The sequence below is a fragment of the Lutzomyia longipalpis genome, chromosome 4 (assembly GCF_024334085.1).
Source record: "Lutzomyia longipalpis isolate SR_M1_2022 chromosome 4, ASM2433408v1".
NCBI classification, from domain to species: Eukaryota; Metazoa; Arthropoda; class Insecta; order Diptera; family Psychodidae; genus Lutzomyia; species Lutzomyia longipalpis.
Genome location: NC_074710.1, coordinates 1,416,037 through 1,433,986, shown reverse-complemented (window position 1 = coordinate 1,433,986; position 17,950 = coordinate 1,416,037). Strand labels below are relative to the sequence as shown.

General features: G+C 35.7%; 2 protein-coding genes across 3 annotated transcripts; both read left to right on the top strand.

Moving 5' to 3' along the window:
* The first annotated feature begins 1,766 nt into the window (after positions 1-1,766).
* LOC129795559 (BTB/POZ domain-containing protein 19) lies at positions 1,767-7,853 on the top strand. 2 transcript variants are annotated; one of them, XM_055836951.1, is made up of 6 exons: positions 1,767-2,409; positions 4,867-5,023; positions 5,090-5,252; positions 6,459-6,589; positions 6,648-7,345; positions 7,524-7,853. In XM_055836951.1, exons 1-6 carry the CDS (start codon positions 2,228-2,230, stop codon positions 7,747-7,749), a joined length of 1,557 nt encoding a protein of 518 aa, XP_055692926.1. In that variant the 5' UTR covers positions 1,767-2,227; the 3' UTR covers positions 7,750-7,853. The 2 variants fall into 2 exon arrangements, with proteins under 2 accessions (XP_055692926.1, XP_055692927.1); XM_055836952.1 differs by having other exon boundaries at positions 7,502-7,638.
* On the top strand, positions 5,434-6,328 carry LOC129795758 (probable small nuclear ribonucleoprotein E). Its single transcript, XM_055837241.1, has 2 exons — positions 5,434-5,630; positions 5,926-6,328. The coding sequence occupies exons 1-2, from the start codon at positions 5,538-5,540 to the stop codon at positions 6,118-6,120; spliced, it is 288 nt and encodes a 95-aa protein (XP_055693216.1). The 5' UTR covers positions 5,434-5,537; the 3' UTR covers positions 6,121-6,328.
* Positions 7,854-17,950: the final 10,097 nt, after the last annotated feature.

Here is a 17,950-nt window from a genome sequence, read left to right as displayed (position 1 = left end):
TTATCTGGATAGTAATTCATTTTCTCCAATTCGAGAAATGTCATAGCTTCTTAATTTATGTCTTCCTCGAAAATGCGTGGTGGGTATATTTATACAATTGCTTCAGAGCTCTATTTGTTAACCCATTTATCTTGTACACGTCTAGATTATGAGGCTCCCCTTTACCGCCCCGCCCCACACCATGCACACACTTCTTTTCCACTTCACCCCAAAAAATAAAAAAAATAAAACTCAAAATAGTTACCTTATCGCGACTCACACACAACATTTCGATTGTGATTTGAAGTGTAAATAATCAAGACACTTTTCTGATATAGGTATAGGAATATAGGTATTGCTCTGAATATATTTTCCATCACGACGTAATGTGAAATGGTGAGGAAGAGAATCATCAATGAGATACTTTACCATTGAAGAATTTTTCCTGAATTTGTTATGCATAATATTCCACCTTAAATGACACTTTGGGATGGAAAAGAAATCACTGATTGAGCGGAATAGGGTACACCACTTTGACACAATTTTCTCCCCATGAATTGCCAAATAAAAAAATCAATTGAACTCATCGAAAAGACATTCGAGAGAAATTTATGACGTATAGAGAGAAAAAACTTCTTGAGAAAAAAAAAATTTTACATGCCTTCGTAGCGAGTTTCTTTAATATTGAAGGAGTCTATTCAGTTTTGAAATGAAGGAAAAGTTTTGCTGACTTGGTTATTCAAAAATGCAAGAAAATTATCAAAATGAAAGATCTTCAACACATTGCTGCTTAAGATGTCTTATTCTTTTATCTCTTATTCACTCTGCAACACCATCTTACCATCTTGTACCTTCAACTTCTTTTAGGATCTCACCTAAGCTACGGTACTATCGAAGACAACAATCCCAACTCTTTGTTAAGCTTTCTTTGTGCTTTCGAGCATTCTTCTTCGTGCCACATTTCCATCCACGATCACACACTTCAAGCAACCTCAAAGAGAGATATTTTGCGGGTAAAATGGGAAAACTGGTGAGTTTCCCACAATGCAAAGAACCAACATTGAGTTTTCTCCTCTCCACACCCCAGGAATTCATCCCAAATGATAAATGGGATGCAAAGAAAATTTATTTCCTTAATTAACTTCATTCAGCAATTGGTGAATTTTTTTTTCTTTCCCCTTTCTGTGCTGCAATTAAACCATGAAAAATGCATGGAATGTAATTTACATACCTTCCACGGTATTATTTCCATATTTTGCATGAATTATGTGCTGACAAGGATTATTCTGGTGCATGAAAAAAAGAACTTCTCGTTGGTCTACCGTTGAACTCGGTAGCATAAATGCAATGAATAAATTTTATGTGTCTTACATACAGGATAAAATGGGACAAAATAAACATACTGGAATTTAATAAAGTTCAAATAAAATTTTTAATAAAAAAAATATGTAAAAATTAAATAAACTTTGCACTGAAGCTCAACACAGGTGGAGAGAAAGAGTTTAATGAAAAGGTTGTGCGTGGATTCCTTTAGTTTCATTTAAATATTTTAAATTAGCATATTTTAAGATTTCATTTTTAATTTTTATATTTCTTAAAATTTAAATATTCAAATAGCCGTTAAATCGTGATTATATTTTAAATTTTATAGCGCTCAAATGATTGAGAATCTCTGCTTATATTGTTGGGGGACGAAGAAGAGGTCCATTTACCTGGCTTTTGTCCATGTAGGTGAGAGAATGAAAGAAGTAGATGGGAGAATTCCTCATGATCAATGTGAAAAACATCTCCAGCGGCACCTCAATGTATTGGTTTGTGGTTTGTTGTCAGTTCTTGGAGCATTTTTGAGGTGCTCTCGAGTGTTCTTACCCACCGTGCCGTTTTCCCTTCAGCATCCTCGGGGGACGAGTGGGTGGAAAATTGTTTAAATAGCGTGAAGTGCCATCGAACAAGCTCCCCCATCGATGTCCTGTGTGGATGAGTTGAAAATTCTAGCCTTCCGCATTTGAGTGGATATGGAATAGATGGGATTTGCGAGTGGCATCCACTTCTACCGAAGAGTGGTCCGCTTCGTGAACACCTTTTGTGCCGCGCGTTTGCACCTGAGTGTGTGTGTTTGTGGCGTTTTATGACTTTTCGCTCTTCTTGTTGTTTGTGTCCAATACATACGTGTGGTTATTTTGATTTTGTATTCGCGCCATAACTCTTTTGGTCATTCACAATTTCACGAAGAGCTTTCCGCCGTGGAATGGGTTCTCGTGCCCTTGGTAACAATTCCCTCTTGCCAGGTGATAAAGCTCTGGCGGGATTACCACAGCTCCTGGATGACCTGCAGCGATTGTCTGAGGATCAAGATAGTGCTGATGTGGTCTTCCTTGTGGGACGAGATGAGGAAAGGATTTACGCTCATCGAATTATTCTTATGGCCAGGTGAGGTTTCCTCTCATACAGGGAGGTTCTTATTAAAAAATTCTGATTTAATAAATCCTCATTGGAGATTTTTCTTTAAAGAATTTTCATTGAAAAGCTTTGAATCTTTTTATACATATTATATTATAGTTAGGATAGAAGGACATTGCAGCCATATTTTATTATTTTCTTCACTTCAATGATTACATTCAGTTACCTATTTATTTTTTCAATTCAAAGCTTCTCCTTGGAGTCCTTGAAGCAGTGAGAAAATCCCAATTGAGTACAGGAAGATCTCCTCTCTCAATGTGCAGTCTTTCGTGGCAAAAACGAGAGCTAAAAGAGCACAAGAAAATTCATTTTTCCATTGAATTTGCATGCGGGCGTTGATCCGCGCGTCAACTCATGGAGGACAAAGAAGGAAGAAATTGCAAATCGTCCACGAAATGGAAGAGTCGCTCCTTTTGTGTGTTCCACATAGAGGAGACTTTTTTTCATTCAATCTCCACAAGAGAGACACATTTCATCCTGAGTTGGATTTTGTACTTAAAATATTCATGAAATATTCAACTTATTTTTACATCCCACCCCCGCATTTCATTCCGCATCGCATTTCATGCGGCTGCAGTCAAAGATTGAAATCCTTTTTCTCCATTCTTCTATATAAGAGATCCCAGCCCACAACCCATGACATTCTTCACCGTGAATGGGGGGGCTGCGGGGGAGTCGCTAAGAATTGATCCACATGTCAGTCATCGTTAAGCACATTCAACGGAGAGATTCTCGCGTCGAAAGGAATATCACATAATATTAATATTTTTTTTGCACAACGAGATTTTCCATGTTGAGCGATGTCGTACATTGTTGACACTGCATAGGGAAGAATGGGGGGGGGTTTCCACATAATGCTTCCACTTGCAGGGATTCCAAGGATGCCCGGAAATTGAAATATTTCTATTCAATCCATCGTCATTGAATGAATGCGCGGGATTTTCTATCTTCTCTCTTTCTTCCTTTTTTGTGATCTGGTGAGGAAATATATCTCCCACAGATTCTGAATGGAATTTAATTGACTTTTCCACACATAGAAAGGATCAAGAAGTCCCGCATTCCCCAATTTATTAACACTGTTCCAAATTCAAAATTCGCCAATGGCTTTCTGCAAATCTTTGCTTTGTGAGGCGATTTCCTTGCACACCATAGCGAGCCATCCTTGTGTAGAGTTGATTTACATGTAGATTATAGATCGAACTGATTTTACTTTTTGGACTTATAGTTGATTTAAAAAAGATATATAAATCAGGAAGGAAATGAAAGGAGTTGGATTAATTTCATTAAAAGAATATTTGTGTGCGTGATTTTTTATTCTTCAATATTTTCTTATTTTTTAATTTAAATTTTCGGTTTTTAAAAATTTTCAATTATTTTGTCAATTTTCTTTTTCTAGACTCACATTTCCTTAATGCTTGTTTCTATTAATTTTATTTTATTCTTTTATTTTATTCTAATTTATATTGTTATTAATTTTCTGTCTCTTTTCTTTCATTTAAAGTGAGGAATATTTTTTATTTTACTTATTCTTAAACTCCCTAAAAATGGTTTAAAAGGTTTGAAAGGACGCTCTTCATTCGCCATTTTTTTTGCTACAATTTAGGTGATTTACAGTTAACTACAAACATTGAAAAAAAAAACAAGGAATCGAAATAAACCTTAAAATGTTTTCTATTCTTTTTTATTTATCCTAATTCTTATTTTTTAAGTTATTTAAGTTTATTTTAAAAGGGCCTAAAAAAATCCTAAAGCTATATAAATTTGATTTAAAAAATATTCTTTAGATATTTCAATACAACTCTTATTCAGAGATTGTTTTTCAACATCAGTTAATTAATTTAATTTTTTTCCTCACTTTATGTTCCATTTTATTCTTAAAACTTTTCTAGAAGCACGCTTTTATATGCGCCATGTCCATTTTAAAAATGAATAAAATTTAACCTCAAACTTCAAACAGTCTAACGTTTAAAACAGACAGTTCTTAAAAACTTTTTTCTGTTTTCTTGAATTATTTTTTTTTCAACTTATTCTTTTCTTTCTTTATTTTATCTTTATCTAGAGAATTTTTCCTTCTTTCTCTTCTTTCCCTAGATAAACTGCAACTCCCACGCCCCATATCGGAAAATGATATTTGCTCTTCTTCCCATGGCTTAATTGAATGCGAAAGGGAGGGTTGTCTGTTTGAGATGAATTTTCCGCTTTTATCCCCTTAATGGAAAATTCCTCTTTTTTCCCCGAATCACACAGAGATAGTTTCTCTTGTTTGCAGGAAGAAAAAAAAGCATCTGGAGGTGATGATTGTAAAAGAAATCTGTCACAATTTCTTCGTTATTTTTTCATTTGGAATTTTCTAAAAGAATTTAATGAAAATTCCCATGTCAGTTGAAAATGCGAATAGTTATTGCCTTACGATGTGTTTTTTTGCAGGTGTAAGAGCTTTCAGACGCTAAAACGTGGAGAGATTTGTCGCATTCCAGGATGTAGCGTCCTTCCATCAGCACCCGGAACACCAATTCCAATTCGTGTGCCCCACATGAGCCCAGAAGTTTTTCGGCAATTCATTCTCTACGTCTACACGGGGAAGGTGAGAGGAAATTTAATGAATTTCGTTAAAATTTATGAATTTTTATTGATAAAAATCCTTTTGCAGATTTTACTAAAAGACTCCATCTTTGAAATGATGTCAATGGCAAAAAATTTGGGCGTGGAAGAACTTCAGACAGCCTGCGAAGATCACGTCGTGTCTACACTTTCAGTCGCCAATGCATGTACTTTCCTCACGGCCGTTATGGAAATGCAAGAAAAGTCTACGGGTAAGTTTTTTTTTTCATTAAATTATGTCTGCGCAACTATTTTCTGCATGGGACTGTATTTCAAACGGTCAGTTTTGTGAATTTTTTTTAAAAGTGTCCATGGTGGTGTGAGTGTCTCGGCTAGTTGGGAAATTGTGTGAAAAATCCCATGATGCTTGTGCTTCATCGTTGCACGCAGCATCGAAGCAATCAAATAGTTGTCAAAGTAGTGTGAACGACGCTGCCGGAACGTTTATCAAAACAATTGGATTTTCTTGTGAAATAGTGTAAATTTTAGGTGTAAAAATGTCTTTCAAGGGCAATGCAAAGGTGCAGAAGGTGATGGTGCAGCCCATCAATTTAATTTTCCGCTACCTGCAGAATAGATCGCGTGTTCAGGTGAGTTTATCGCTGAAGAAGCTTTCCATGAAACATTCGCATGCTCTTCTTGATGTTTCTTCTTCCAATAATGTTTTATGCTTCACTCTTATTTGAAACATGAAAACTATATCTTTCTCATGTGCTAATTTCATGCAATTTTCCCGCGTTTTTCACTGAATTTTCCGATGGAAAATGAGCTTTGATTGTAAACTAAAACATAAAAAAAACCTTTCTACCTGCTTTAACAAAAAATTCTTTTATAAATTAAGATGAATAAGAAAATTATGATTAAAAGAATTTTTCCCGCCAACAGGTGTGGCTGTATGAGAATGTTAACACAAGGCTAGAGGGGCACATTGTGGGCTTCGATGAGTACATGAATCTCGTTCTGGATGACTCCGAGGAGGTGAACATTAAGACAAAGAACCGCCGGCCACTGGGAAGGATTATGCTGAAAGGTGACAACATCACACTCATCCAGAATGTTAATCCTGGAACGCAGATGTGAGACTGAGGAGGGCAACGTTCCGGACATTGCTGTGGGCGCTATAGGATATACGGGGGCATTTCCTTCCTGGAGACATTTTGGAATAAAGTTAAATTCTGATTTCAGAAATTAAAAAAAAGAAAATTAAATGCGTTGTAATATTTATTTGAAACTTTCCCGCCAATTTGTCTCAATTGAAAAATAAAATATGTAAGAACACTGATAAAAATTTGTTTGTATTTCGTCGCTTGTGTTAGCACTTGTAGTAAAGACCAATTTGAAAAGGATGTTATGCACAATATATGGAGAAAATATCCTTAAATTTATTTTTAAAATAAAATTTAAAATCCTTTTTTAAGGAGCAAAATGTACGGCTTTTATGGAAAGATGCGTCAGCTATATTGGAGAAAATGCATCGGAATGCGTAAAGACAAATGCCTTCCTGAATCTCACCAAGGAGGGACTCATAAAGCTCATCTCATCGGATTATGTGAGTTCTTTACCACCCTTTTGGATTTTCAAAATTAAATTTAAATTTTTTTTGGCAGTTTTGCTTGGAGGAAGAGGATGTGTGGCGTTGTGTATTGGCGTGGGCGAAAAATCAAGCTGGTGTGACCCAACCAACGGCTCATTGGACCGAAGAGGAGCGTGTTCGGGTGTGCCAGCATCTATCTGGAGTCATCAGCCATGTGCGCTTGCTGCAGATCGACAGCAAAGTCTTTGCGGAGGAAGTTGAGCCTACTGGAGCTGTTCCAATGGAACTCTCACTCGAACGATATCGTTTTGCTGCACTGAGCTCCGCCAAGGCGCCCCAGAATCCACCTGTGACGAATCCTGCTCCCACCGGGGAACCCGATAAGCGTCTTCAGCCACGGTTACTGTTGAATCTCTTTCCCGGCTCAGTTATTCTCAAGAGTGACAAATTGCACCTCCAGAGTGTCCTCAATGGATGGTTTGGGGCCCCTAAGCAAATGTGGAAGCTCGCCTTTCGTGCCTCTGCACATGGCTTCTCTGCTGTTTCCTTTCATCGTCACTGTGACGGTGTAGCCCCAACAATGGTGATCGCTCTGGGGAGTCGTGGTGAAATTTCTGGTGGCTACAGTGATGTCCCATGGGCTAAGAATAGTCGCAAAGGGGGCTATATTCACTCCGAAAAGGCTTTCCTGTTTGTCCTTGCTGGTGGCCCAGAAGCTCCAGCTAAGTTTGACATCATCAAAAAACCCTACGCCATCTGCTACCATCCTGAGTGAGTTCAAATATCTCTCTATAGCAGTTGAAACGCATTTTAACGGTTAAAATTCAAATTTTGCATTCTGGCGTCCTTTAAAACCAACATGGCGGATTTGGGATGTTTTTAAGTCTTTCAAACTAACCTAAAATGATCTTAAAAATTTTCTTACAGACAAAGCATTATTTCTTTGCAGATGTGGGCCTATTTTCGGGGCAGGGGCTGATCTTCTCATATCAAACACATGCAACACTAATATGGATTCCTACTCAAACCTCCCACACTCATACGACGGACCTGGAGCCAGCTGCACCACAATGTTTGGAGATTACAATTTCTCCATCGTCGACTACGAAGTCTACACTACTGTGGGCAGCTCAGATACTCGATCGGATGCAATGCGTGCCGGAGAGAGATTTTAAAAATGCATGGCGCGAAGAGATTTTGCCTACTTTGTGGCGTCTAATTGATGTTTTTTCTTTAACTGGATTTTTTTTTGAAAATATAACGACTCCTCGCCCATGAATTTCATGTTGTTCTCTTATGCACACGGATGAAATGCAAAAATGTCATTTTGTGCAGAATCATCTTCTCATGGGAGTGCACGGGATGCTTCCCGGCCAGAGTAATTACGTCTACGAAGGAATTGTAGCGAGAAAAATGCCCGTGGAATTGATCTTATGTGTGTATGGAGGAGATTTATGAGGTGAAGACAAGTGGCTCGTTGATCGATGGACAAGCAGAGCTTCTGGAAGTGATTGTTAAATTCAATGATCGAGCAATGATCGCCAAGAGATCACCTTTGTGCGGTGAAATTAATAATGAAATTCAGGTAAGATGCCAACATTTTCCAACCTTTATGATCTCTTATAAATCATCAGTAGATGACATTTTTTATTTTTTTTTAAATTTCTTCATCCTCGAAAAGACAAAAATATGCCCTCAACGATCCTCAGTGATCATCCAGCAGAGAAACTCTGTTGAACGACTTAAATTTGTCGAAGTGCTAAATTATGGGTGAGATTAAGTTTCCGGAATTTTTATTCGCGCGCAAAACTTGGGGAATTCTGTCGTGAATAAGAAAATATTCACCTCACCAAGATCTTGATCAATAATTTTATGGTCAAACGGATTGGTCTTCCATTTCATTCAGCTATGGATTTTATGAGATTTTCTTGACAACATCGATCGAGATTTATTGAAATATTTGGGCGGGGGGGGGGGTTTATCTGTCTCCAGATTAAATACTTATTGTTGTCTTGAATTTTTTGTGTTTAATCCTCAACATCCTTAATAATCATTTTAATATATAGAAGATATGAATTTCCAGAGGAAGATTAAAATCATTTTAAATAAAAAACAATGGCTATTCGAATAAATGAAAATGGCTTCTTGATGTAGAGTTTATCACAAATTATTTAATAGATTTTAATTCTGTGGCAAGTGAAAATAGTCGAATTGGCCACTTTGGCCAGCAAAATCCTCTAAGGGTTAAATAAAACAAAGAAAACTTTGAGTAAAATCAAATATGTAATATAATGTAATAAGATAAATTAGCAATCTTGAATGAAAAATATTCATCAAAATGGCGTCTTTAATGATGTTTAAAGTGGTATCGGAATAGCGTCCAAAATGGCGCTTTCCTAACAAAACTTTGCTTCTTTTTGCAAAAATAATTCCAAAATGAATTATTATTATTATTATTATTTATTTCCAACAATTAATTTTGGAATTAAAACATTTTAATTTTCATATTTTAGAGTTTATCAACATTTCCCCCGATCATCACATTCAAATAATTGAAAAACTGTGCCAAAAGTTTCTCCTTCAAATATTTGTTTATTAATATTTTTTTTTATAATCAAGTGGGTGTGAATCTTAAAAAAATCACAATAAAATCTATCATTGGCAGAAAAATCTTCAAATCACGGATTTTCCATCGTCTGATATATTTGTCTTCCATTCGTCACGTGATAAAAAAAGCTCGACCACCGCGACGTGCCGCCTAAATGTCACCAAAAAAAAAGAAGATTGTGCATAAAATTATCCACTAATTAATTCGTTAAAATGATATAAAATTGGAGGGGCAGAAAAAAGCACGGTGATGGTTTGATTTATCTAAGACAGGAAAATGCGCCACCGTCGATAAAAGTCCCGCGATGCGATTTGATGGTTGGATAAGGAAAAGTTTCCCTGAGCAGTAATCGTAAATAAAAGCACCAAAATGATCTCTCTCTCCGGTGGGGAGCACATCGTGGGAGATTTTGGTCACTGATAGACCACGGAATATGGCAATTAAGACGCAAATGTCACCACAAGCTCCACGAAGATTTAATGCAATTAGCCAAATTAATCGCCAATTGGACTACAATAATCGCATTATTAATTTTTGATGGAGCGTGCAGATTCGCATTAGCATGGATTCAGTGGCGGAAGTTGTTTTTATTTTTGCTATTTTTCTAAATATTTTTTAAAAAAAATTATTTGTCTTATTCATCTTTGTATTTTTGTAGGGAAAATGCTAAAGGATCGTAGGAAATTAAAGAAAAGTCTAAGATGATCCAAAGCCTCTGTAGCTTCTCAGCATATGCATCATGCATAAAAATATAAAATTAGGCGAATGGGGGCGTGTCTTGTATTTTTTTTAATTCGCAGTTTCCAAGATTTCCCCAGCTGTGAGTGGAAATTAAAATATATTTTTGTCTGTTATCGAATGTCTTTAGCAACATTTTTTCGTATATAAAGTCTGTTTTCTCTGTAATATTGTGAGAACATTAAAATGAATAAACTCCTTTTACGGTAAGAAGAATTATTAATCATTCAAGAATTTTTATTGTAGAACTCCACCTGTTTTGTTAGCCTATATGGTACTAATTTGTAGCAAAATTATTAATTAGTTGGTGTTCCACTTCGTGGCCAACACCAAGTATTGTAATCGTCGGAAAAACCGACCACCTCAGATCGGGCTCAAACTTGGTATGAGCACGTTTTAGACATCCCACATTACGGAAATGGTGGTGGAAATTTTTTGATCCGGCCGGCCTGCCGGCCTGCCGGCCGTCCTGCCGGCCGTCCTGCCGGTGGTCCAAACTTTGCCTTATATCTCGAGAACGGTAACAGATAGAGACTTCGGGTTTGAAGTTTTCTATAGAAATGTGGGTGTAAAATTTCATTTTTTCGCATTCTCAAAATCCAAGATGGCCGCCGTCCGCCATTTTTAACTACCGTCAACCACTTCCCTTACAGCTAGAGGTCTGAAATTTTAGTATGTTGTAGAGCACAGTGAGACGTTTTCATCGACTATTCATTCTTGAAAATCGGTCAAGCGGTTTAGCAAATATGGCGGCCTAAAGCAAAAAGTGTTTTTTCGATATAACTCGAGAACGGCTTGACCGATTTTGATCATCTTGGTATCAAATGAAAGGTTTCAAGAAGCCCTACAACTGTCTAAAACATTTCAAGTTCCAAAAATGACCGCAAGAGGCGCTAAAATCAAAAACAAAAATTGCCTAACTTTAAGGGGCAATATCTCCGAATCCCCATTAGGCAAATCTTTTAAATTTTGATATGTTGAAGTAGGACTAATAATCTTGCACCAGTCCAAAAATGAAAAAAATCTATGTCGCCGTTTAGAAGATATAGCAGTTTGAAAAATTCTTGAATTTGAAAAGTTCTAAGAGTTATATCTCCTGAACTGCTTCACCGATTTTGCTCAACTTGGTATCAAATTAAAGGTTTTGCAAAACACTACAACTTTCTAAAACATCAGAAATCTCTAGAACCATTCCTTCGGGACAAAAAATACCAAAAACTGTTTTGGTAAAACTAAAATCCGCCATTTTGTGTTCTAGAGGTGACCTTGAAATGTACCATATTATATGTCAAATTATAGATCGATTCAATACCTTTCCAAAACTAGTCAAGAAATTTCTGTAGGTGTTATAGAACCAGAGATATGACCATTTTTATGCATCAAATTACTCATTTTCACAAAAAAAAATCAATTTTGCCTACTAATACAACTCAGAAATTAAATTACAACGCATAAACAAACTTTTGCACGTTGTGGGACACCAACTCTTATAACTGGACGCGTTATGATTGACTTTCTCTTTTCTTGAGAATCTTTTATTTTTTTTGTAATATTCATAGAAAAAAAATTCCAACAAAGTATTTAATAAAAATCTAATTAATTAATTTCTAAAAATTATTTAGTCAGATAGATTTAGGATTGCTTAAGAAAGACTTAAATCTCAAGATTCTTAAAGTTTACTCAAGAAGTTTTTTAAGCTTCTATAAATTTTCTTAAGAATGTTTCAAGTTTCCATTAGTTTTCTTAAAATTCCTTAAGAAAAACCTTTTAATTTCTTAGGAATACCTAATCTAAGATTCTTAAGAATTTTTTTAAAGTAAGTCGAGCAAAATGCATATTTTTAATGATCTTTACGAATTTTGATGCGCAAAAGGGGACCTTAAGAAATCTTAAATTTCGCTTAAGAAAACTTAAGAACCTTTATTTTTTTCTTATGAGATCTTAAGTTTTTTCTTAAGGAGTATTAAGCAATGTTATAAAAACTTAAGACATTTTTAAGAAAACCTAAAGAATCTTAAGAAAACTTGAGTCAGTCTGACCAGTGAATTTCACACTCAAAGTAACATTTTATTTTGTAAATTCAGTGAGTTGATTGTCTTAAATTTCCAACAAGTAAACACCTCTCATTGCTAAAACTAAAAAAAAAGCACACGACACGCAAAACCTATCCAAACACCCTCGAAGGAGAAATATTGCGCATTGTGAATTACAAGAGCTTCTGCTGCAATAAAATTGCACATTGAAGGAGCACCTCAGAGTGCAATTACACGAAGACGATGCGCACAAGGAATAATTTTAACGAGGTTAATTCTTAGCCATTTTGCAAAATTACGACTATTGTTGACTATTGCGCGGGGGGACAATTAAATAAATAAAGCGCTGCTGGAGATCAATTTTCACATATAAATGTATAGAATGGAAACAGAAAAGTCCTCCACACAGTCTCTATATACACTTTATCACACCATTTATGCGCGCCTTGGTGGATGTACTGCGGGGATAGAGAAATAAATACATTTATTTATGGCAACAAACTCAATTATTTTGTGAAATTTAATTAACTCTCCACACGAATTGGGTGACTTCGCGCCTTTTTTTTTTAAATATTATTTATTCTTACCTGAAGATGGTGCAGGAAAAAAAATGAGGCAGAGAGATTGGAAAATTAAGAAATTAATCTTCTTTTCTGGCTCACCAAACTCTTTCTCCGTCGATGGACAATTAATTGGCAATTAATTCCATTTGGGATGATCAAATGGGAGAAAATGTCGCGGAAAAAAGATGAGAGAGAAAAAAAAGCTTTACGAGGGATCGTTGTGATGGATTGGGAGCTATTAGATGAAAGAAAGGAATGAGGAAAGATGATAAATGTCTGTGTGCAAAAGCTTTTTTTTTTATCTTTATCCAAAATATCACCTGTCTGTGATTGCCGGGTGAGGTGAATTTGCATAAGAAAACCCCAAAAGGAGGAGCCATATACCTCCGTGTGTGACTTTCCCAGAGTGGTGAGCACAGTGCGAAGATCAAAGATGAAGGAAATTCTCTATCATGGACTTTTGCTCCCCGTCCCCCTCCGCTCTCCTTGTGAAAAGAAGAAGTCAAAGCCCAAAGGTCCGCGGAGAGAAATTGAAACTCACACTGGGAGTGTCGCGCATCTTTTTAGATATTTTTTTTTCTTTATAATTTTTTAAAAATAAATGTTGTTTTCGTAAATAAAAATTTGATAAATTATTGCTAATCGATGTTTAATCAGTGCCGAACACGAACCACAAAACTCCTCCCTCATAAATATTCATGCACCAACAGACAAGACGGTGTCATGCGCATATTTGAGGTGATCACCCAGCTTATACACAGGGGACTCGCGGTTGTTCCAGTAACTCACGGGCTCATTTAAATCAGAGTACAAAGCCAAAAACACGGGTTCGTACAAGAAGCTCAAGACTTCAAAACATAGCTGAATTAATTAGTTGTGCCTCTTTGCCATTTTCTCACCTCAAACGGCCCAAAGTTGGTAGAGAGAGGCTGAGCGCGATCACACGGATCACACTGCGATCGCGACATTTAACACCGTGCCAGTTCCGGATGATAATGCCCATCTTATGCCAAAATATATTACATATGTATCACATAGATGGTAGAGATAGGATGATCTTCTTTTTTTCTCTTTTCACAGTGATCATTTCCATCTGCAAATCAATCAAGTGTTAAACGCAGAAAATGCCAAAATAATGCCAAAGATCGATGTTTTGAAATTCTTTGATTATACCAAAAAAATGGGGAAATAAAATTTTTATTTTATTTTACTTCTCACTTCATTTGTTTTGTTTTTTTTTTGCTATGCACACGCCTTCTAGGCCAGCGGAGATGTAAAATAACCTAAAATAAATTCTGATAAAGCCAAATTTTGCACGATTTGATTCATAAAATTATAAGCAACATTTTTTATGTTCATAAGCATACTCTAAAACGTGTGCTAATTTCAGAAGATGAGTTTTAATATTTCCATACATTTTTCACATAAGAATCCATTTTTTGAACAGGTGGCGCCGCGAGTAGTTCAACGAAGAAGTTCAATTTAACATTTAAGGCAAAGTAAATATTTACCTTTTTTATTTTTGTATTGGCATCTGCTCTGTACGTCCAGAATACGTGTGTTTTCGGTGGTGCCCCACGCTTTGGGCGGGCAAGCAGTCTCAAGCGCGTCTGTGAGATTGTCATTGCCCACCGGAACGCTTGAAAATGATGACCTCTCCGGATTCACGATTGATTAATCTGCTTCAGGATTTATTTAAGTTTGTCCTTTTCAAACCAGAATTCAATAATTTGGTGAACGTTGTGACTGATAGGGAGCTTCAAGGATCCAATATTATTTTGCAGATAGACATTGCCAAGAAAATTCAAAGCCAGCCGGCGCACCCTCTTTCTGATGTATCCATGCCACCCTCGAGCTCATAGGACATATCACAGACTGAATTCAATGCCACTCGAAGATAAATTTGTTTATCATCGTCATCTTCACCTGACGAATCCATTGTAAATTGAGTTACAAGAACAATTAAAAGAAAAAACACACATTGTCTTGCCCGAAACCAGGATCTCAATCAAGCGTTCCGGTGGACAATGACAATCTCACAGACGCGCTTGAGACTGCTTGCCCGCCCAAAGCGTGGGGCACCACCGAAAACACACGTATTCTGGACGTACAGAGCAGATGCCAATACAAAAATAAAAAAGGTAAATATTTACTTTGCCTTAAATGTTAAATTGAACTTCTTCGTTGAACTACTCGCGGCGCCACCTGTTCAAAAAATGGATTCTTATGTGAAAAATGTATGGAAATATTAAAACTCATCTTCTGAAATTAGCACACGTTTTAGAGTATGCTTATGAACATAAAAAATGTTGCTTATAATTTTATGAATCAAATCGTGCAAAATTTGGCTTTATCAGAATTTATTTTAGGTTTGGGGTCATTTTCCGCTAATTCTACTGGCCTATTCAATCCTTGACCTAATTTTATGACAAAGAAATATTTGAGAAATTCACATAAATCCGTTAAAGAAAATACGCATAAACAAGTCGATATGGATGGAAATTTTGGAACTTTTATGAGTAATTTTTGGGTTAATTTTGAAGAAAAAAATCAAAGAGAAAATTCTTGTGCTGTTGATAAGGAATTTATTCACTTCTCTATGGGAAAATTGTTCTTTTGAGAAAATAAGAAAATAATCAAGTTATGCTTTATCTTGTAGAAAAAGAAGAAAAGAATAACAAAATAAATAAATAAAAAGAATAAGAGAATTCCTTCCCCTTTTGACTGAGAAAATTTACTGGGAAACACAACTGAGAAAATCCTAATGGATCTGCCAAAAATACAAAATAAAATTATGTCAGAATTATCTTTTCTATCAAGATTTTTCACGACATACATACATATGTATGTACAACATTGTTAACCCTTTAACGTCCAACGTGAAACATAAAAACATTGAAACATGCGCTCTTTTATCGCAATTTTTATTCTATAAATTTTTTTAGAGGACTTTTCTCACTCAGATCGTCTTCTTTGACCCATTATGCGTGAATTTGATGCATTTGTAACATGGAAAAACAATTACATTAATAAATAATTGAAAAAGTAAAATGTTTCACGTTTGGGTCAGCGTATGACCCAAAAAACCATAAAGGGTTAAGCAAAAGCACATAATTTTACTTCTCCGATTTAATTTTCCTCGTTCTCTATTTAATTCAGCCATAATTACAGGACTCTTTAAAACGTTCAATTGAAAGATCTTTTACATAAATTTCTTGAAGAAAAATAATGCTTGAAATTTTCAGGAAACATTGTAAATTAAATGAGGGAAAGGGAAATGTTGTACTTAATATTATTTAAGAAAAATTCTTTTTTATGAAATAGGAACAATCCTTCCGACAGCGTTAAGCAAGAAGACGATGAATAAGTCAAAAAATCAGTCGAAAAGGATCTCCTTAGTTCATGAAAAAATCCATAAATCCAATAAATAAACAGATCTTTCACAATAATTAATCACATTATGCAGCGACCAAGAAATCTTTTAAATTTCAAGAATTTTTACAGATACTTCAACAATTTCAATGAATTTATAGGTCAGAATAGCGATCAATTATCTTATTTATTTCTTCACTTTAAAGTACAATCTTATGGAAAATTTATCCCCCTAAAAAATGGGAACTTTTTCTGAAAATAATTTCTCTCAAAACTCCAATGTAGTAATATTCCGTGAAATCATCCATGGTTGGACTTTTTTGCCTTCTTCGGGTTACACTGTTAATACCACAAAATATGATTATTTGTCGATTGCGCACGAATGGGCCGGGAAGGAGGCCATGTATTGGCCAATTGTGGCCACTCCGGGAGGATTTTAATGGGCAAATTGGTGATGGTGAAGTGGATGAATAAATTAATTTTATTGACCCCAAAGGAATTGAGAGTGTGTGTTAAAATGTGTTTGGCGACATCGCGAAGATCTCTTTTTTTTCTGCGGCACAACAAATTCAACCGATATAGCCCCCATTAACATAATTCTCCGTGCCGGCCAGGTAACTTCTGAGAGGCTTCTTTTTTATCACCACCATCATTCTATATATTGGCGGGTGGGATATAAATTGTGCATCATCCCAAGAAGTGAGTGGACTGCCAATGGGCCAATGCAGTGGATTTGTGATGATGATGGTGCTATACCAATTAATAGGATTAATTTTTTGCATGTTATCGCATGGGGCGGCGGGCGGCGGCTCATTTGGGGGGAGAATGGCGCAGAAAATATACAAATGAGTCGCGCGGCTACGTGGTGTGGGATGCAAGCCAAGACGATGAGTGACGATTATTAACTAGTTTGGATGTTGGAGGTGCGCGATTGCAGCGTATATGGAGGATGATCATAAAGTTGTGAAATATTGAAGGCAGCCCCCTCGAGTGAAATGCCTGGAATGCAATAATCCGGGCGATTTGCAAAGTGGCAGGGGGTAAACTAGCCGCACAAATGCATTTTGGTTATATGGCAAAGCGATGTGCGCGCAAGAAAAAGTTGATAAATGCGATAACTAATTTAGTACGTATGGCCTTATAAAGTGGATTTGAGTATCTCACCACGCAAGTCTAATTTTTTTCCACCGTCATAATGCGAGCATTTGCAGTGCTGTACTGTATTTGGTATATATGGAGAGGTGCAAAAGAGTGACCCCAAAGATGGTACAAAATGTACTTGAAATCAATCAATTGAACTCAATAAATCATCTCAATAGGGAGAGAAGAAATTCAATCTCTTTGCGTGAAGATGCTGTGAGGTATTTATTGGAAAAGAGAATTCTTTGGAATTCTCCGATGGCATTTTGCAGAAGGAGAATTTAGTTTTGGCAGCAAACTTTTGTAGCAGAAGATTCTTAATCCAAAAAATTTCTATTTTTGGCGTTAAAAATCATATTTCTGCTTCTCTTTTAAAACTTTTAAGGAGAAAAATGACTGAAAATGATTTTAAATTAATTTTTTTTTATTTTCGCCTCTTTTTTTTTCTAGTCTAACTTCTTTTTCTTTTTTAAATATTTTTATACAGAGAGGGGAAATATATAATAAAGTATCTATTGGTTTTTTGGGCCGTTAAAGAGAACTAATTTATTTAAAAGATTTAAAAATATATATTTTTTCTTCAAAAATATAAATAATTCTGAATAGACTCCTAGAATGTTTTTTTTCACATTCGGCAGCGGCTAAACGTCAGTTGAAATATTTCTTTTCTATCATGAGTTAAAAAGGAAAACTCAATTCTTTTTCCGGAGAAAGAAGAATCCCCCAACTTACGAAGACCAGATTAACAAAAAATAATAAAACATCTACGTTAGAACTAAAAAAATATATATAATTAAAATTCTTGAATTTTTTTCTTTAAATTATTCCTGAGATAGAAGGTTAAAGAAATAATTTAAATTCAAAACTCAAGAATTTCCGAATCGCATAATGATAGTTAGAAAGTAAAATTAAACATAAAAAT

Coding starts and splice junctions, on each gene's coding strand:
- LOC129795559 (XM_055836951.1), top strand. CDS start 2,228: ATGGGTTCTCGTGCCCTTGGTAACAATTCCCTCTTGCCAGGTGATAAA. Junction 2,410..4,866: donor CGAATTATTCTTATGGCCAG/GTGAGGTTTCCT, acceptor GTTTTTTTGCAG/GTGTAAGAGCTTTCAGACGC. Junction 5,253..6,458: donor AATGCAAGAAAAGTCTACGG/GTAAGTTTTTTT, acceptor TCCTTTTTTAAG/GAGCAAAATGTACGGCTTTT.
- LOC129795758 (XM_055837241.1), top strand. CDS start 5,538: ATGTCTTTCAAGGGCAATGCAAAGGTGCAGAAGGTGATGGTGCAGCCC. Junction 5,631..5,925: donor AGAATAGATCGCGTGTTCAG/GTGAGTTTATCG, acceptor TCCCGCCAACAG/GTGTGGCTGTATGAGAATGT.